A 22,180-nucleotide genomic window follows, 5' to 3' on the forward strand; every position below is an offset into this window, starting at 1 on the left:
GATTAGAGTAAGTAGAATGTGTACTACCAAAAGGAGTTTTATAAAGGAAGTTTTGTCACTTAGTGGTTAAGTTTTTAGAAATAAATTTAGGGGTGAAGTAACTGAAAAAAGAGGGAATGTGTTTAGTCTCCACTCTGAACGCAGTACTGTAATTGATGAAGAAAAAATGTGTCATCAAAGGGTGCACTATTGGGTGTGTGCTTAATTACATCACAAGTATACTAGATATAAATAAATAAATAAATAAATATATATATATATATATATATATATATATATATATATATATATATATTATTATTAACAATTGGAATATACTTGGGGTGGACCCGTTATTTAAAGATGTCGTGAGAAATGGATCTACATTTATTAATAAAAAACTGAAGTCCAAAGGATTTCGTGAGAGGGATCACAATGAAGGTAAGGTAGAGAGTTTAAGAAACAAAAGAACATTTGCTTGTAATCATTGCAGTCAATGCAGCTTTTCAGCAAATGGTCCTTCTTTTTATTGTACAAATACAGAAAGGAGTTACTTAGTACCAAAATATTGTAACATTATAGTAATGTTGTATAAGTGGTCAGTTATTCTAGGTTGGAAGAACAACTATGAAATTGAGTTTCAGGATTTATGAGCATTGTCATGCTATGTAGAAAAGGAATATTAAGAATGTTTTGTATAAGCATTCCATTAAATGTAGTGTTTTAAAAGGTTTCTCCTTTATGTCATTGATGCTTCAGAACCTGACATCGGGGTGATGCTATAAGTTTTCTTGAGGCAAAAGAATATGAATAGCAAACTCAGTTGGATGCACTTCATAAAAGTGCTTTAAATGAGCACCTTAATTTTAAGTGCATTCTTAATAGACAAAGGTTAAAGAAAAGAAGTCAGTTTTATACAGGTTCATTAATGCTAGGTACTTTCAGTAGTTTTGGCAAATAAGGTGTGATTTGCTAACTCTGATGATGTCACTAATTATGGATTATATTTAAATGGCTAATTAAGTGAGTATAATGTGAGTCTGACGAAATCATACTGATTTGATGAAATTGATTACTCTGGTTAGTAAAGGTTTATTTTTATTATCTTTGTTGTTGAGAGTCTTCATAGTTCCTTCTTTTAGCCTTTTTCCACTGTAGAATGGATTTTTTAAATTTTTATTTTAGTTTTATTTCCGAACTGGAGTTTAGTTCATTTTTTGCAACTTTTTAAATATATATAAGAACAATATTTAAAATGTGTTCCTGAGTTTAGTTTTTTGTCCCTGGTTCTTGAGCTAAGAAGTTGAGAGTGCAGGGGTAGGTATAAAGGAATGCACTGTATAGTTCTGACAACAACGAGCTGAGATGCATTTCTCGACCTTTATTTCTGTACTTATTCATCTGACAAATTGTTGTGGATTGCAGACACTATTACAGAGAGATGTGAGTTTCAAACTTCACATCCTTCCAAATGTATAACATTAACAGCTTTCTAATTTAATAATAGTAATATTTAAAATAAGATCCTGAATTTGGATATTTCTTAGATTATACAACTAAGAAGTTGAGAGGGCATAGGGGGCTTGTAATGGGTTGCACACTATCACTCTGACTGCACTGAGCTGAGATGCATTTCCGGGCATTTATTTATGTACTTATTCATTCAACTGCTGTCAAACCAACATCTTAAGACTGACACAGGAGAAATGACTCATTTATTTTCTTTTGTTATCATTGTACAAAACTTAGTTTACCTGGTAGTACAAGACATACTTTTATTTCAAATGAATACTCAAGTAAATAGTTTTGTGTACTCAGGACCAACCAGTGCTTTGTGGGTAGAGCGTTGGGTTTTGTAGAATTATAGTGGAACCCAGTTGCCACCTCATAAGTCTAAAATGAACTTTTTCTCAATTTAGGTCTGAAATATGTTTTAAAGAGAATAATACTGCTAGTTGACTGTTCAGCATGCACAATAGTATATGACCTATTATTTATGTAAAATGGTAACTATGGCCCTTGCTGACCTCACTGTAATACAATCTCATGCCATTCAACCTAGTCCCAACCCATTCATTTGTTTCCTGCAGCCCACCTTGCTTTCTTTAGTTTTGATGTTTTAAATATTTGATGTACTGGATTTGGTCATTTGTAGTTCGAACTTTCAGTTCTTCTATCATTTAAAGGTAAAGCCTTCCACTACATTTATTACATCACCTCTTGTCTGTGTTTATCATCCAGTGCTGTAGGAATATAGCAGTCTTTCAAGTTGCTGTCACATCTCTAATGTGGTACAATGTAGTTAGAATTTTCTAACAGAGATTTTCAGAAGGCCTTTCAATAAATGTTTATATCTTGGTTATTTTTAGTATGTTGATCCTAGATTTTCAGCATGCAGTCTGTGAAGTCTCAATTTGTGCATCACTCCACTATCATTGTACAGTTGTGTCATAATGGGTGACTTTGGTGCACTGTTGCAATCATATTTTACCTAGGACTTAAACTTCTGGACCTGCTTAGTTCATAGGTAAGGTTGTGGTACAACAATGTTGATAATATGAGACAAATAAAATACTGACAGTTGCTTATCTTTAATGTGATGCCTGTAATATATAAATTTTTGTCAGCTTTCAATATTTTCTGCTTAAACTTAACAACCAATGATATTCCATTAAGCCACTTCAGGTTTGTGGTATGTAAATGTTCCTGTCTACATCAGAAAAAGTTTTGTATTTCAACAAAGCATATGATTTTTTCATTTACGGAAAAAGGGTGACTTATTTTATTTGTGCTACAGGGTTGTTAGAAGAATATGTAACAGTTTTGTGGGGAACATACTGAAACCAATCCAAGTAATAAACCTGCATCACTCAAATTTGGCCTGCTATTTTCATTATTTTTTCCAGTATGTTAACTTGACATCTCTATTGTTGCCATATGTTCAGATTAAATGAAAAGCAACTGTAGACTGACAGTGAGATGTGCATGCTCCTGTTGATTTCTTCATGACTGAATGGGATGAATTTTATTGAGAACAGTAGACTATATTTGACACATTTTATTTGCCATGCCTTCCTCAGATTTCCTTGATGAATTCAGGTTAATTTGAATCTTGGTTGCCTCCTCCCTAAAACAAACACACACACACACACACACACACACACACACACACACACACACACACACACACACACACACACACACACACACACACACACTCACTTACTCACTCCTATGCATAAAACCCGTCATGTAATTGGGAATTATTTTGTTTTATTAGCACTCAACTTCTTTACAAAATCTAAATGTTTTTGATGCCATTTTTATGTAATTAATAAAGTTGTATTGTCAACTTGCAGTCGGTGGTTGCCAGAGGATTGCTAAACAGCATTCAGAATGAAGCACATTATGTTCCTGTATATATAAATTTCTCAGCTCAAACATCTTCAGCAAGAACACAGGAAATTATTGAGTCAAAACTAGAAAAGAAAAGGAAAAATATAATTGGTAAGTAGTTTGCTAACTGTACAGTTAAAAAAGCATGAGTTTCTGCATTCTTTTTTTTTAATATTAACAGAAGTGTTTTGTTGGTAATGCGAGTTGCCTGCTCCCTCTCTCTCTCTCTCTCTGTTTTAATCCTAGCCTTCTTGTATCACCATTTTGAACTTTTGGGATTTCATTTTTCATCATGTATTGTATTTCTTAGTGAAAACATTGTAGGGTCACCTCCCAAAGCGTCTTTATCTCCCAAAGCATCTTTTATCAGATTGTATACATGGCCTGACCAGTGATAAGGGCCCATAATAGTTCAGAGCATTGTTTTGTTGATATATCCTTTTTCCTTTGCAGAGTATTATTTTTATTAATATACTCTTTTCTCTTTTGTGCACATATATTCCTTGCCCCTCCCCCAATTTTTAAAACATTGGTGTCAGAGCAGATCTCAAAATTGGACAGGGTTCATTGGCATAATAGAGGTGCTACTTGCCAGCTGTTAAGATTATTGTCAAAGATAAGCCAAAAGCATCAGCCATTACTATTACCAAGATGCAGCTTGGTCTGCCCAGCTAGTTCTCTAACCTGAATTATAAAGCAACATGCAGTGTAATAAGTAAATTCTGGAGTGTTCAACCACTGAGTAAGAGTTTTAAAGACAGGTTAGTCATTTCCTTCCCTACTGTCATATAGCTGTTTCTTTAAAGTGGCATCATGAAGACACTGTGGTAATCAGAACTGTGAAACCAATAAGACTACATTGCTACTACCTTGTCTAGTCTTTTCTTCATGACATAGGCATTTAGATAGTCATTGCTGATTCTCTGCTAATGTTCTTCTGTCACCTGACCACCCTGGAGTATTTACATTTAATTTATGCTCTCATATAATTTGCTTTGCCTTTCATTACTCTTTGACGACCATCAAGATCTGGGCCTACTTCGTATTATCGAAATTTCACTTACCCAAAACTCAGATGCACAAGATAACTTCTCTGAAAACTTAGTTTCATGAACACCTGGATCACTGCAATTTTACTCTGGGAAACAAACCACTTCGCCACCATGACAAAATAAACAAACTGAAGCAAATCAAACCCACCCATACCCTCCTAACTAAATGTGCCAGCTCCAAGATGGCATTATAGTGGAGAAAAGGGAAAATTCACTATGGTGGCCAACTGATTCGTTTCCTGGAGTAAAACTGCAGTGATCCAGGTATTCATGAAATTAAGTTTTTGGAGAAGTTGTCTCGTGCATCTGATTTTTGGGTAAGTGAAATTTCCATAATACCAGGTAGACCCCAAGACCTACACTGGTTCTTTAGGCATAATAGACCTTCAGAAACAGATTGTGTTTGGTTATGGAGGAAATTAAATGCATAGGGAAAGAAAGAGTCATAACAAAACATGGGTTGAAACATATACATTCATTAAAATAAAAAAATGCATTTATTAGAGATCATTGTTTCACTCAAACTGTTCAGTTGTTTTCTGTCAGCACCAAGAATATTTAAATCTGATAGTACAGATCTATAATGCAATAAAAAAACAATGACACATTTCTTCTAATGTAGGTTTTCAAAAAACATTTACTTAGTCAACAAATTTACTGGTTTATTCTCTAACATGGGGATTAAGTTAAGCCAAGTTAAATTTATGCATTTAACTGGGCTAAATTCCTTCTTTGGCTATTTCATTTTGGATTTTTTTTCTTAATGACATTCAAATGTACACTCATTGCATCTTCAAACTGCCTAACCATTCTGACAATATATTGCAATAATGCAGCTAGAAATATATTGAAATGTGAAAGTCCATCTTGTTACAGGATGCAGCATTTTAAAGCATCAATCAATCATTAAAATTCTTAACACAAATGAATGAGAATGTAATAACATTTCTTACACATTTTGACTACACCTAATGGCTGCTTGGCATAGAAGGATAAATAACTGATTATAATCTGGGTGATCTGAGTTTGAGTACTGGCTTGGACACTGGAGTAGCTAGATATAGGAGGTTGGGAATGAGTGGCTGATGCCATTTCTCCCATCCTGCAAGTGAGAGTTGTGATTACAATCACTAGCAAGTAAAGGATTGTGGTTGCCATAAGGCAGCAAAGACTGGAGATGTGAGCTTAGTGTTATTAAGGTCATCATGGTAGCTGTCTCTGAGTTTGTGGATGTGAACATGCCCATGCAAAGGCTGAGCAATATAGATCATTGCTTTGATGCAAGTGTTAGCCACCTGGGGAGGGGGGCTAAGGTAAGGCTAAAATAGAAGCACCTGTATACCCTGTAGCTAAAGTGATACAGTCACTGTTGTAGGGTAAATTTAAATCCCTGTCCAGAGGACAGTTAAGGTCCAATCCTGAAGTATGGATAACCTTGTGAGAAGTGAAGCCAGCTATTTAGGTTGTTGTGAAAAGGACACTCCTTCATTGGTGACACAGATAAAAAGAGGTCCAGGCAAGGGCAAAGACTCTTCCATTGCTGTTAGGATGATGGCACCTCCAGTCAGCTCTTGCTGTCATGTTGTTAGGGCCCCCTGAAATCAGAAAACATATGGTTTGAAGGCTGCAGAGATAGAGGAAAATTTCATAAAGAAATAAAATAACTATATTTAGGCTGTGACCAGTTATAGCTCTAATAATACTGTCATAATTAAAACTGACCAGTATTTTTAGAGAACATGTCAGATGTTACTTGCATGTACAGAGAATTTGATGATGGAAGAGCATTTAGTTGTAACATCTATAAAGCTGATACTGGTACTGGGATCCCTTTTATTAACTTTAATGCATGCTTTGCTCTTGAGTTCTGTAGGATAAATGCATGACAAAAATATCTGCTTCATTAACTCTATTCCATAGGGATACTATTTTTATATGTAATGGATGACAGCTTATGCAGTGTAAAGTCTATTTCATCCATTCATTTCTTGTATAAATTGTACTGAAAAGTATCCAAGTGTCCATTTTCTTATAGAGTATAAAAGTCCATTTCTTATTAGGTTTCTTGTATGAATATACTGAAAGTTTCCATTTGCCTGCTATGGGTCTATATTACCAGATTGAATGTTTAAGTTATCGAACACCTAAACATTGAACTGGTAAGACTGAAACTGAAAACTGCGAATGGTGCAGGGAAAGATTTCTGTTGGCCACAAAAAAAAAATGTAAACCCAAACGAAGTGGGGGCTTCATCCCCCACAGCCTCTGACGTGGGAGGCTGTGCCCCCACATACCCCCTAACTAAATTTACCAACTCTGAGATCACTCTACAGTAGACAAAATGGCAAAATCCGGCTAATGGCCAAGGGAAATCTTTCCCTGCATTAAATTGTCTGTTAGCGGTTTTCTGATTTCGATCTTACCATTTAAATGTTTAGGTGTTTGATAACCTAAAAATTTTAACTGGTGATATAGACCTACCTGCTGTATGACTTTGAGTAAATCAGTTAACCAGACAATCCTCCTAGGTCACCTTTGAAAAGAGACTTTCACTTAGTGGGTTTACCTGGTCAACAAATAAAGTAAAATAAAAAATTACTTGATTGGCACCATCATAAGAAATCTCAAAAACCAAAAAAGGAATTTAGTGATAGTCAGTGAAGAATTTTATTTTGGACCCCACTGTGTTTGTATTACTGTTTAAAAATATTGAACCTTCTTTTGGACTGGAATAGAGCTTCTACATATCAAAAAATCGTTATCAGTGAAAAACTTGTACTCCATTTCATGTTTATGAAGTATTTTGTTTTTCCAAGGATGACAAAAAGTTACCGGCATGGGGGCATGGCCAAGATGAGCACTGAGTAACAGCACTTTCTTTCTGCACTCCCTTTACAGAATATTTGTGACAGGATTTTTTGAATTTATCTATCCTAATTTTGCTTTTTTTTACATATTTGGAATCTACTAATCATCCTTTAGGATAGTATATAAAAATTTTTGCAACTTTTTTATTTTTTCCTGTCAAAAAGTACTAGAGAAAATATTTTGACTTCAGACTACAGAATGAGCTACGCCAAATCTACACTTCAAGAAACAACTATTAAGAAAGAACTTCAGTTACTATTATATAATATTCAAGAACTGACAGCAAAAATTGATAGAATGGATGTAAAACTGGTTAACTTCAAAGAAATCATCAAATCCAGCTCCAGGCAAGTGACAAGTGGAGTACCTCAGGGTTCAGTCCTGGGACCGCACTTGTTTGGCATCTACTTCTCTGAAGTACAGGCCAACACTAAGGGACTCTGGCTAACAAAGTTCGCAGACGACTGAAAACTGGGAGCCATTATCGAATCCCCAAATGATGTGGATACTCTACAAAAGGGCATTAAAGAAACAGATGTTTGGTGCCAGAGCCATGGGCTTAAGCTCAATGCCAAGAAATGTATAGTTATCCCCTTTGGGAAAAAACATGTACCCATGAATTACCACTTAGGTGGCAGTACACTAAACACTGAAAGTGTGATGGGAACACAGGTGGACAGTGGTCTCACCTTTGATAGCCACATCGCCACAACAATCGGAAAATACTTCTATGTGGCACACCTCATCACTAACGGCTTTTCATTCAGAAAAAAGGAGGTCATTGTCTCACTGCACCCATCCCTCATTAGACCAATTATAGAATACCATGCCCCGTTTGATATGTACCTCTTAAGACATCTGCAACTGGAAAGGCCACAGAAATACCTCACTAAAATAATCACAGTCCTAAACTAGATGCCCTATGCTGACCGCCTTAAAAAACTCCAGCTATACTCTGTTGCATATCGTCTACTCAGAGGCAATCTCTGCTTAACATACAAGGCCATGTCAAACCCATAGCTGTTGGACATGCTACACTTAAAGAAATCCCAATCCCCCAGAGCCACACGCTCCAGGGATCTAAACCTTCTCATCACAATAAACAAAATATGCTGGAGGGATATGTTCCTGACACAGAGACTCCCCAGACTCTGGAATAGACTGCCCATACATGTCAAGCAGAGCACCTCTTTGGCCCTCTTCAAAAAGAACCTTGACGATTGGATGGGAGAAAGGAAATTCACCCTGGGGATCACGTCAGTCGCCCTGCTAGACAGGAGTCCAGGGAAGTAAATAGTGTGGGAAGAAATAGCCAGGAAATTGTTATGGCTAGGCTTGTATAGGCCCTAGGGCCAATAGCCTAGTACCAACCTATGAACCTATGAAAAATGTTCCCAGCAAATGGAAGTGTTACACAAAGACCTTAAGCAACAAAAAGACAGATTCCTGGTATAGAGACTTCACTAAATGATATGGACACTAGAATTCAAGAACATGAGGATAATATAGACTTTCTCTTAAAACAAAATACTCTTTTACAAACAAAAATTGATGATCTAGAGAATAGATCAAGAAGAAATAATATTATTAGACTTTTTGGTTTACCTGATAATATTGAAGAAGGTAATATGGAAAAAAGTCTTAACTTCTTGGATCCCTGAGGTGCTACAGCTTCCTGAAGCTCTCTCATATGGGATAGAGAGAGCACACAGGTCCTTGGCTACTACAAAAAAAGTAAGTCCAATTCTACTAAATCTGTTATAGTGAAGTTTTTATCATCTCATGACAAGGAGATAGTGTTAAAGACTGCGTGGGCTAAATCTCCTATTAAATATAAAGAAAATGTCATATGCTTTAATAATGATTACTCATCTTCTGTAATTGCCAAAAGAAAGCTTTTTTTGCCAATGCTAAAAGAACTAAAGAAAGCCCAAATAAAGACACACCTATTATTTCCTGCCAGATTAAAAATGTCTCCAAAATGGTCCAAAAATATTTGATGACATAGATTCTGCCATTACTTTTGTCAAAACAAGAAGACTGCTTGATAAAATAGAGAATATGGAGTGGGCAAATGGCAGCCTTAAAAGAAATGCTGATAGCAGTTCCTGGAAGATTTCTGAACATAAAAAGAAGCTCAAGAATAAGTGATTAGTTAAACTATTTTACAATAGCTTTCATTTGTCTAAGTCTTAATAATTAACCCAGAAGGTGGGGAGCTGGAAATGGTTCAACAAGTAAGTGTTGTTTAAATCTCTTTTTATGGTACACAGTTGTTTTAATGGTATTTTATAGTTTGTTATTATTAAGTCTAGTTTATTTTATTTAAAGTAGCTCAATTATTATAGCAAGTAAAACTATTTATTTATTTATTTATTTATTTATTATCTTTTAATATTAGTTTTTGTCTCTTATAATAAATGCTCTGTATGTTTGGGGACTCCATTTTATGGTATTTTGGGAATTATGTTAGATACGGAGACTTACTGATGAGAAAATGAGGGTCTTTGTTACAGTAGAAACTGTTTTTTATTTTTAATTGTTTACAGTGTTATTTCCCTGTCTCTCTGTGAAGAGAGACTCTTCATTGATATTGTTGCCATAATGTTGCTTTAATTATTATGTTTCCCATCTATTGCTCTGCTGCTGAAATGTGGTATTTGTGATAATAGACATATGAAATGCTCTTGTTTTGTCCCTTTCGGCGAGCTGATATGTTTTGAATAACTCATTGGATATCTATTTTTACAAATGTGAATATGTGGATGTAATGTTAAGCGAACAGCATCTATTTAATAATTGTGGTGGTTTCCCTGATTATTGTACTGTGGAGAGGCTTTGATTTATTTATTTTTTATTTATTTTTCTTTCTTTTCCTTTTTGCTGCTGGTTGTAGAGAAATAGAGGGTTTAGTATGGATTGATATGTTCGTGGTGGTCTAGTGGTTTCCTGGGTTTGGGAGATGGAGTTTGTTGGTTTTGCAGTGTTTTATATTAGCTCTCTCCCTCCCTTTTGCCTTTTTTTCTGTCTGTTTTTATATTTCTCGGTCCTGCCATGAGGTAATCAACAACTTTCTTAGAGAAAAGCTGTAAATGTTTTCCCTCCTCAATGTCATGCATCTAAACTGCTGAACAACCCTGGTATGTGATCACACTGTGGCTGCCACAATTGAAAGCAGGAAAAAAAGGGTTGCTTCCATGGAGACGTTTACAGACTGAACTCTGTGTTGAGAAGCTTTGCAAAGCTGGATAATAGCTTGAATAGATAGTCTCTAATGTCATCTGAGGTCAAATGCAAGAACTGCAGCTAAGTAACCTGTATAATATGACTGTTATATTTAAGCATTTGTGAGTGTTTATAAACAAAGCACTTTTGATACATTTAAACCCTCATGTTTTTACACGTGTCTTTATAATCCTATTATATTTAAGTAAGCTTCTACTGATTGGTATAACAAACATATAGCATATATAGCAACATCATTAAAATGGAAGGTTTAGTGTGGATTGATGTGTTTGTGGTGGTCTAGTGGTTTGCTGGGTTTGAGAGATGGAGTTTGTTGGTTTTGCAGTGTTTTATATTGGTTGTCTCCCTCCCATTGCCTTTTTCTCTGTTTGGTTTTGTATTTCACGGTCCTGCCACGAGGTAATCAACAGCTTTCCTAAAGAAAAGCTGCAAATGTTTTCCCTCCTCAATCTCGTGCATCTGAACTGCTGAACAACCTGGTATGTGATCACACTGCGGCTGCCTCAACTGAAAGTAAGAAAAAAGTGTAGTTGCCACAGAAACATTTATAGACTGAACTCTGTGCTGAGAAGCTTCGCAAATCTGGATAATAGCTTGAATAGATGGTCTCTACTGCCATCTACAGGTGAAATGAAAGAACTGCAGCTAAGTAACCTGTATAATATAACTGTTATAGTAAAGCTTTTGTGAGTGTTTATAAACAGAACACTTTTGATACATTTAAACGTTTATGTTTTTACACTTGTATTTATAGTCCTGCTATATTTAAGTAAAGCTTCTTTTGATTGGTATAACATATATAGCAACATCATTAAAATATAAAAAAAAATGTTTACATGAGTCCTATGCAGAATTTAATATTCTTCTACAATACCTAGAAAACAGATATGAGAATAATTCTAGTACAGATAGAAGATAAACAAATAATGATTGAAACATAACATATTCTGTATGAAACTAGCTTATTGCATACAGTATAGTCTGAGATGCAGAACTGCGGTGGTGGTGCTGCGGTAGCGTTGTCACCTCACAGTAAGACGTTGTCCTGTTCAATTCTCAGCTAAAGCGTCTTCTGTGTGGAGACATGCGTAAATGGGCGTACCTTTGTTGAAGGTTGTGCATCAGGGCTGGCAACCCGGTATGTAAAAATCTACTGCCAATCATTAGCAGACCGGAGTTCTGCTGTGGTGACCCCTAACTGGGAAAAGCCGAAAGATACAACATAGTCTGAGATGCAGATGTTTGCTATATTAATTAACGTGTTGATATATTCTGAGAAACATAGACGTTTCAGATTAGTAGAGGTTTTAAAGGAAAGAAAGGGAATAAGGGAAAGGGGGAATGGGAAGACCATTCCTTACTAATCATAAATTTATACTACATTCCTTCCTAGAAAATACTGAGGACTTTATTGGAATCTCATCTTACAGTGGGAAACTATAATGCAATATTTTCTATGCTCCTGTTTCTAGATGCATGGAGATGGGGAAATAGTGTTATTAGTTACTGTCACAATAAATAAAGAGACAGAGGATTACTTTACTTAGTGATCATTATAGCAATTAATTACATATAAATTAGTTATGACCTTTATATTATTTATATAATATATGATTGGCCTTTATGATATTTTAAACTCAATTTGACAAAAGTTTAAATGAAACAGTTACATTTGACATATTTTAATTTGTTTCTTGAATGAGTACATACAATTGTAATGGGTGTGTTTTACTTCATAATTGTTTTTTTAATCACATATACTACCTTATATTGTTAAATTATGTAGCAACAGATATATTTAGGTGGGGAGGAGATGAGTGTTGTTGCTAGATTGATGGTCAATTTGGATGACAGATGTCACTCAAATTAGGAGTTTTTAACTCGGGGGGGGGGGGGTTTAGAAAGTGTCTATGTTCTTAGTAAATGTTATAAGTTTCTGTTAATAGTTATTATGATGTTCACCAAGACTTACAAAATTGAATTTGATATAAACATATTTCATTGGATAACAGTTTTATATGTTTCATGTGTAAATTATAATTGTATTCCTAAAAGTCAATTTCTATTGACTTATAAAATATGGGAAAAAAGGAGAATTAATCAATGACAGATATTCAGAATGTTAACGTTTTATGACATCTTTAAAGTGTAGGTTCATAGGTTCATACTAAGCTATCTACCCTAGGGCATTTATAAGCCTAGCCAGAGTTATGTGGCTTTCACCACCCCTTAGGTTGAAGAATACTATACCCATTAGTTTGCCGTGCCTCTGTCCAGCAGTGATACAGAGATGATCCCCGGGGTAAACCTATGATCTCCCATCCACTGGTCAAGATTCCTCTTGAACAGAGCCAGCAAGGTGCTCTGTCTCACATGGACCAGGATTCTGTTCCACAACATAGGGAGTCTCTGGGTGATGAATCTGTCCCTCCAGCACGTCCTATTTATATCCGTGTTGAGGTTTAAGTCTCTTGCTCTTGTGGCTCTGGTGGATTTGGATTTTTTGAGGTGGAGCATGTCCATTAATTCCGGGTTGGACATGGCCTTGTATGTCAGGCACAGGCCACCTTTGAGCAGACGGTATGCGACTGAATAGAACTGGAGTTTCTTCAGTCGGGCAGCATATGGCATATTTTTGAGCCCCTTTATCCTTTTGGTGAGGAACTTTTGGGGTCTTTCCAATTGCTGCAGGTGTCGGGTAAGATGCATTCTGAATGGGGCATTGTACTCCATCATTGGTCTGATAAGTGAAGAGTACAGGGGAACAATGACCTCCCTTGATCTGGATGTGAATCCCTTCATAATCAGGTGGGCAATGTAGAAGGTCCTCCTAACCACTTTGGCAATGTGAGTGTCAAAAGAAAGGTTACTGTCAACTTGGGTCCCCAGGTCCCTGATAACCTCTTCTGTGCTTAATGGATTGCCACCTATGTGGGGTTACCTTGTTTTTACCAAAGGGTATGACTATACATTTTTGCGTTTAGCTTAAGGCCATGGCTCTGGCACCAGTTATCCGTTTCTATGAGACCTCTCTGAAGGATATCTGTGTCTGATGGATTTTCAACTATGGCCCAGTTTGCAGTCATCTGCAAACTTTGTCAGCCACAATCCTCCTATGTTTGCCTGCACTTCTGAAAAGTAGATGCCGAACAAGAGGGGCCCAGGACTGAGCCCTGTGGGACACCGCTTGCTTGAGTCTGACATGGCACCAGCAACTCTAACCCTGTGGGTTCTGTCCTTGAGCCAGTTTGCAACCCATCTTGTGACATATGGGTTTACATTTAAGCTGGTGAGCTTTTCTATGATACCCGAGTGGGGTATTGTGTCGAAAGCTTTTGCAAGGTCAAGGTATGCTATGTGAATTGCCTTACCCTCATCAATGGCCTTGGTGACTGTTTCAAAAAAGTCGACAAAGTTCAAAAGGCATGATCTGCCCTTGACAAAGCCGAATTGGGTAGGATGCAATGTCTGTAGGTCCCCTATGTCTTTATTTATGAGTTCCATTATGATCCTCTCCATAGCTTTGCAGACCAGGCTTGTTGCTTATGGGTAATTACCAGGGTCCGTAGAAGCACCGCCTTTGTGGAGTGGGACCACGCCACTCTTGATCCTGTGGTAAGGCTAAGATTAAATAGCAGCCTTATGTGTGGGTTTAGTTCCTCATTGAGTTTGTGTAGCACACAGCCGGGGACACCATCCAGTCCCATTGATGCTGTGTTTTTAGCTTTAGAGAGAGCAGCTCTCACCTGGGCATTTGAGATGATTGGGAGGCTACACTCTGCTGGGATAGATATTTCTCCTTTGGGGGAGGGAGAATTTGCACTGAACCTGTCTGCCAGTATGTTTGCAATGTCTGTGGGTTCAGTGATTTTTGTATCATTTTGGACTAATTCTGAGCATATTTGGGAGTTTCCACCCAGATTTCTAACATAGCTAAAGAAGGCCTTATGATTGTCTTTTGAGTCCTTGGTGATTTTTCTCTCAAAGTTGGCCTTGGATGATTTTATGAGTGATCGTAGTTTTTTACTAGTATTGATCAGAGATGTCTTCCCTTTTAGGGATTTTGCTGTATCTTGTAGTAGCTTTCTTCTCTTGTTGTAAACTTTGTTTATGGCTGGGGTCCACCAGATCGGGCGCTTGCCTTTGGTGGAAAGGGTCTTGATTTTATTTGGGATAGCTTGATCCATGCAATCCTGGAGGTGCTCGTAGAAAGCATTTGTAAGGGATTCAGCAGTGTGGGTTGTGGTTTCCAATGGCTCAGGGGCCTTGAAGGATACCACACCAGTCTTAAGAAGTGTGAAGTTGGCTTTTCAGAAGTTCTTCACTGTGGTCTTTTTTGTTGGGGGTGGGGGCGGGATGTGGATCTCCAGTGAGATTAGTTTATGGTCTGATCTCACCAATGAGGGATATACTTCTGGTGTGGAGCATTTTGTCCCCATGTTTGTGATGATCAGGTCTAGTATATTTTCAGCTCTTGTGGGAATGGTGACAAGTTGTTCCATAGCATTTGAGTTTATGAACTCCAGGAACCTTTGGGCTAGGGTATTGGGGCTTGAGTAATGTTCCCAGTCTATGTTTGGGTAGTTGAAGTCACCCAATATGATGGTGTTTGGAGAGACATTTATACTCTCCAGTGTCTTCAGGAAGGCTGTGTGGGGTTCCTGAGTTTGAGAGGGTGGCCTGTAACATGCTATAAACTGTAGAGCAGTTTTGCCCATGGTTAATTGCACCTGAATGGTCTCTGATGCTTCGTGAGTTGCCACCAGCCTGGAGGTGTGGGTATCCTTGATGAATATGGATACACCCTCCTTTTTGTGGTCCGGGTTTTGGGGCGGAACGCATGATATGAGGTAAAACCTGATAGTGCGGGGTGCTCTCAGGAGCCTTGAACCAGGTTTCAGTCACAGCACAGACATCGATGTTCTCCATACTGAGGAGGGCTTCGAGGGCGTGCATCTTGAGATTTAGACTTCTGGCATTGAGCAGCATTACCCTTAGTTTTTTTCCATTATTGTTTTCTAGGGTGGTGGGTTTAGAATTTGAGCCTTGTCTAAAAAAGGCACTATGGGTGGGTGGAAAGAGCCTTTGCCAATATCCGGAAACCCAGGGGTGACAGGTGCAAGCCGTCCCTTGCAAAGCAGCGTGGCTTGTCAAGCATGTCATTCCAGGCAGACAGACATTGGATCCCCTTAGAATGACACCAGAAATTAAGCCATTTATTAAAACTGATCATTTTGTCTCTGTATTGTGGCATCATTCTTGGTGAAGGTAGGATACTGCTCAGGGTCAGGGTCATACCAGCCTGGGCTACATAATCTGAGAGCTCCTCTATGTCTCTTTTCATGTAGTCCAGGGAGGTACATCTCAGGTCATTCACACCGGCATGGACAGTGACTGAGTCATACTTGTACTTGCTGTGGAGTGACCTGAGTGCTTGTGTTATGGACAGGCAGCTTACTGTGACCCTCTTTGTTCAGTCTGGTGAGTGGGACGCCAGTGTGTCTGACTATGGAGTCACCTACAAGTGTGTTGTGTTTGGCCTTAAGGGCTGTGACTGATTTGCACACTGACTTTGTGATCTATGTGTTGCTTGTGTTATGTCATGAGGTGGCAGTTGTTTGGGTGTCTGCTTTGGAGGCCTCTGCTGTTTTGGTAGATTTTTGATCAGTGCCTCCGAGTATGTCTTTGTGTGTTTATGTGTTTGATTTGTAGTTGTGATAGTTCTATGTGAGACTGGGTTTATGGTGTGTGTGGTTACCTTCTCCTCCTGTCTGGTTTTGCCAGTCCTGAGTTGAGAGAGCTCAGCCTCCAGTTTGGCTATATAGTTGCATCTCTCGCATGTATTTGTGTTTTGTGAGAGGAGGAGAGGGTTGTCTGTGTACATGAGGCAATTGTAACATTGCCTCAATATTCCCAGATTCACCAGCTGAGCAGGAGAGGAAGCTAGCAACTGACTCTTTGACATGTTAGAAGAAATGAAAAAGTTTGCTGTGTAACTGAGTCAGAAAGGACCTATAGGGAAGTGGATACTCAAGGGGGTTTTAAGCTAGTGACGTACTTTGTATAATATAGAAGTGCTTTACCTGACTAAAAAATGCTTTAGGAACAAGTGCTGAGCTTTGCAGATAGAGAATAGACTGTTTAGATTACAAGTAGAGCAGTTCTAAGGGAAAAAATAAAGAGCAGACTTTACGGAGCCAGAAATAGTTTAACCTTGTTCATTAAACATCAATGGATTAAATAATCCTAGCAAGAGAAGATCTTTAAATAAATATCTTAAATTACATAATTCTCAATTAATATTTCTCCAAGAAACTCATCTACTAACTGAAGATATCACAAAATTGGAATCCAGATCATACAAACTTTTGATTAACTCAGAACATGCACAAAAAAGAGAGGGGTGGCCATGCTATGGAACAATACATCACCTATGCCCAAAATAATTGACACTTACAAAGTTAACAAAGGGGTGTTATCTTCAGTTGTTATAGAATTTAATAAGAACATTTTGACTTTAATAAATATATATTGGATTCCTGGAATTGGACCTACAACAGTGAAACAACATATAGAACATATAGTTCGGTTTTCTAAGGGTAGTATTAATATTGCTGGGGATTTTAATTGTATTTCTGATATAAAAGACTCTAGTACCAATGGTAAAAGGAAAATTTCAGCTATAGCTAAATTATTGAATGAATTTTCAGATTCATACATAATGAAGGATAGTAATAACTTTACAGATGCTAAGTCACTGTTCTATACATTCTACTCACATAGACATAATTCATATTCAAGAATAGATAGGGTATTAATTTCTAATAACTTAACTGACTTCTTATTAAACTCAAAAGTGATTTCATGTCCCCTTTCAGACAATAATTCCATAACATTTGATTTTATACTAAACTCCACATTTAATGTTCAAATTAAAAGGATACTAGCATACGTATCTAAACTGAAAGACTCCATTGATTTCTTTACTACAGAAGTACAAAATTTTATTGAACTTAATAGCACACAGGGAACTTCTGAAGTATACATTTGGGATGCTCTAAAAGCTTACCTATATGGAAAAATTATTGATTGGTATAAAAAGAAAATAATTTCATGGGATAAAGACCTTCAAGATATACAAACAAAGTTAGATGCTTTAAGACTTGATGCTTCAAGAAACCCAGATAAGAAAGATAGAATGAATGAAATAAATGCTTTAAACAATAAATATATGGAAATTTTAAACCATAAAGTCATGATTAATCTTGAAAAATATAAACTTCTAACTTTTTCTATAAATCCTAGATCTATGAATATACTAGCTAATAAGACTAAAAGATTAAATAAACTTAATCATATTAAAGTAATTTATTCTCCAACAAAAATGGTATCTGATTTACCAAATATATTAAGTGAGTTTAGATAATTTTATTTAAAACTAAACCAACCCAATGATATGATTAATAGTACAAAATATATTCAATCTTTTATAAATAATAATATAAAGAACAGGCTATCAGAAACACAAATAAAGTTAGCAGATAAAAAAATATCTTTTAAAGACATAAAAGATCAAATCACTAAACTTAAGGAAAATAAAGCTCCTAGTAATGATGATATCATTTCTGAAATTTACAAGGTTTTGCCTGCCAAAGCGTTAACTCTGCTACACACAGTATTCAATATAGCTCAAAATAATAACGTTATACCCCCCCCTCTTAGAAGTATACATTTATTTCTCCCATACTAAAGTCTGATAAAAACCCTGCAAAATGTGCTTCATATAGGCCCATTTCATTATTAAACACGGACTATAAAATATTCATGTTTATTTATGCTGATAGACTCAAAAATGTTTTACTATCCCTGGTATACATGGATCAAACAGGTTTTATAATTAATGGAACTTTCTATGATAACATCAAAAGAACAATAACTTTAATTGAATCAGTAAAAGCCTTAAAGAATAATTTGACTCTTGTTAGTTTAGATATCAACTGTGCCTTTGACACAGTTAATTGGGACTATCTTTTTATCTTACTGAAGGACTTAAGCTTTTCTAATAGCTTTATTAATCTTATAACTCAATTATATAATGAAAGTCAAGCATACATAAAAATAGGTACAAATATATCCCAGAACATACCCATTGTAAAAGGAACCAGGCAAGGTTTCCCTTTATTTCCTCTTTTATTTACGTTAATTATGGAACCTTGGGCTAACTTAATAAGGGATAACAATAGTATACAAGGTTATAGATTAAACCTTAATGAAACATCAAAAATTCAAATGTTTGCTGATGATGTATTAATCACTCTTGGTGGTACTAACCCAGCCTTACAAGAATTGTTTAAAAACTTGGATATATTTCAAAAAAGTTCTGGTCTTAACTTTAATAACAGTAAAGCTCAAATTCTCCTAGTTGGTTCCAAAAGTTATAATATACAAGTTCAATATAAAAAATATATACCTCAATCTCAACAAATAACATATTTAGGTATAATTATAGCAACTAATATTAGACATGTTACACCTAAATTATAGTAAAAGTATAACAGTCATAGAGACTCTAATAAGTAAATGCAACAAGATTCTATTTACAATGGATAAAAAATTTTCCATTATAAAGATGATTATGCTTCCAAAGATCTTATGCATAATACAATCTATTTCTATTCCCCCTCTATGCTCTTTTATTAAAAAAATTAACACATTGATTAAAAACTTTTTGTGACATCCGATAAAGCCTAGAATTGTGTTGTCCTATCATATGTTTAGCTGGGAAAATGGAGGTATATCTTTACCAAATCTAGAACTTTATTCAATTTCATCAGTTATTAAAACAATTGTTTATCGTATAGCTGGATAGTATTTTGCAGAATGGAAAGAAATTATGTTAAATTTATCCCAAAATACCGAAAATAAAGGTAATAGCCATCTATTACCGTTAATAAATAATTCATTTATATGGAATTTGAGAGAGTACTTTTCCAATTATTCCACTTAAATGTTTAAATCTACGTATATAACTTTAATTCTAAAGGCCTTTAAAAACTAAATATTTAGGTTTAGAATCTTTGAGAATTGGTTGTTCCTCATCTTTCCTATTGCCTATACACAAGGGATAATTCTCTCTGCAGATTATTCTAAAATGTTGCTATTTAAACAAAAACAGTTAATGTTCTGGCATCAAATGCTAAATAAAAATGAGGCAAAATCTATTAATGCTCTTGTAGATGAATATAACCTTAACACTTTACTTTGGTCAGATTTGCAAGAGTTTAGAAAATATATTCTAGATAAGCTAGTTTTAATCCACTCACATGCTAAGAATTCAATACCAAAACTTATTCAATATTTGATTTTATATACTTATAATACTTTACCAGTTAAAAACAGTATATCATATATTTATACAGCAATTAAACAAGATCTAGATGATATTCAGATAACTATTGGAATTCATTTTCTGTAATCAATAGATTTATTTCCTCAGAAAAAGACAAAGTTAATTTCCTTCAGTCAGCCAGCAAAACCACTTCCTCCATTAAATGGAGAATCTTCACATGGAGATTTTTACATAGATCTTTCATCATACCACAGAAAATGAGTAAGATAACTAAACAAAACAAGATATTGTTTGCTGGAGATGTAATGCAGAAACAAACACTGCTTGGAACCATATATTTTATGACTGTGCACTTTTAAAGAAATTTTGGGAAGAAGTTAAGATTCTTTTACAAGCAATCTTTGCAGACAATTTTATGCTTACACAATCACTTGTATTATTCAATACACCTGTTCTAGACTGTATAAATAAAAACAAATATTCTTTGCTCTGGTCTATACTGTCCATTGCCAGGAAAACAATTACAAAAAACTGGAATTCCTCATCTTTTCCCTCATCTAAAGAGTTTAAAGATCTTCTCTTGGAAATATCTAAGTTAGAAATGTTAACTATCAAATTTAAATCTACAAGGCATACAAATTTATATCACAAATTAAAAAATATACATGAATTATTAGTTAAAGAATTGGATAAATGATTAATGCAGTAATCTTTATTTTTTTATCCTTTATTCTTTATCTTTATTTTTCTTCTGCAAAACTTAATTGATCTTGTTGTTTGATATATAGTGAACATCATTGTATATAGTTTCCTGTGCTATTATAGTTATTGTAATAATATTTTCTTTTTTAAATATTGTACTTTAAAAATTCAACTTATTCAATTTTTTTCAAAATATCTGTCATTATATTAATGTTTTCATTAAAGCTGTTAAAGAAAAGTTACTAGCATAATTTGAGGTTGTGTCTACCTCTATTTCTGTATCCAGAAATTGTGTAGCACCAGCATTTCTGAATTAAAATAAGTTCTATCAACACATTTCTCCAACTGTAAAAAGAATATTTGTGTATAGAATATTGAATCATGACACTGACATGCATAAATAAGTTCTATCTCTTGTAATTAAAATGGTACCAGAGCAATAACATTAAGTATAAATAAGCTTTAGAAAACCTTATGTGCCTTTATAAACAAGCACAACTAACTAAAACCTTTAGCCTTTGCTTCAGAAACTAGAGATAGTTTCACTTAAAAAAATATGGTCATATGCTTTTGAATATCAGTGCAGCTACAAAACATCTTTGCGAACTTATAGTAATTCATAAATCATGGACTGGGGTTTACTATGAATAATGAAAACGTCTAAAACCTTGGGCAGCCATTATTAACCAGTCAACCCACAACACAAATAGTAGGCTTCCCAGTAGGCTATTTAATAAATTCAGGTATGCAAAATGGTTTTAAAAAGATCTAAAAATTTTCAAACAGCAATAAACAAAATCTACAGATTAGCATTACTTGCTAACCAGAGAACCCATCATCGCTTACTGTTATCCTAGGTAAAATGGCTATCAGTGAATGAAAGAGCAATCCTACTACAGTCTTCACAGATATTTAAAATCATGAAATTAGGCCATTGCCCTCCATTAATTACAAATTACAAACCAGACAGCACAGTTATGCACTAATAGACATACATGAAGATGCACCTATCCTGGTTAAACCCAATAATCAAAACAACCATGGATGAAGAGGCATTCAAAAAGCTTATTCCTGCTTTCTGGAGTCAACTTCAAAGAGAAACTAAGCAGGAAAACACTGTAGACATGTTCATAAACAAGCTTAAAGAGCCTCATCTGAAGGAACATTCCTGCACTTTCTACAAAGTGTTAGACAAACAAAGACAGTCATGTTGAACACTGTTTTAAAACATTTCTTCTGTATATGATGTTTCTGCTGCATTCACTTCCTTCCTCCTTACCATTCTTGTTAACTTATACTATTATTGTTATGTTTACTTTAGGCTCCTCAAAAAACACAAATGAGCAACTTTACAACCATATTCCTCACTGTAAAACCAGTGTTGAAAGCACATCACAAAGCTTTGAACTGTACATCCCTTCAAAACTGTCTTTTTCAAAATTTGATTTTTAAACCTCACTGTATTTTTTTTTGTAAACATTTGCAATGGCATCAAAAGCTATAGCATAGTATGACCTACCTTGAGGTATGGTTGTGGCTTGTGAGAGAAGTCAGTCTCTACTTCCTATAGCACTATCATTTCTGCTGC

The 22,180-nt window shown here is 35.5% G+C and overlaps 1 protein-coding gene across 1 annotated transcript in view; it reads left to right on the top strand.

Annotated features, from left to right (window-relative positions):
* The window catches only part of DNAH6 (dynein axonemal heavy chain 6), a 5,071,261-nt gene that overhangs the window by 3,001,213 nt on the left and 2,047,868 nt on the right, over positions 1-22,180 (top strand). Inside the window, exon 40 of the mRNA XM_044059309.1 lies at positions 3,339-3,486. Within this exon, the coding sequence (XP_043915244.1) occupies positions 3,339-3,486 (148 nt within the window). The remainder of the gene's footprint in view (positions 1-3,338; positions 3,487-22,180) is intronic.

The sequence above is a fragment of the Protopterus annectens genome, chromosome 17.part0 (assembly GCF_019279795.1).
Source record: "Protopterus annectens isolate FY-2018-M chromosome 17.part0, PAN1.0, whole genome shotgun sequence".
In the NCBI taxonomy this organism is placed as follows: domain Eukaryota; kingdom Metazoa; phylum Chordata; order Ceratodontiformes; family Protopteridae; genus Protopterus; species Protopterus annectens.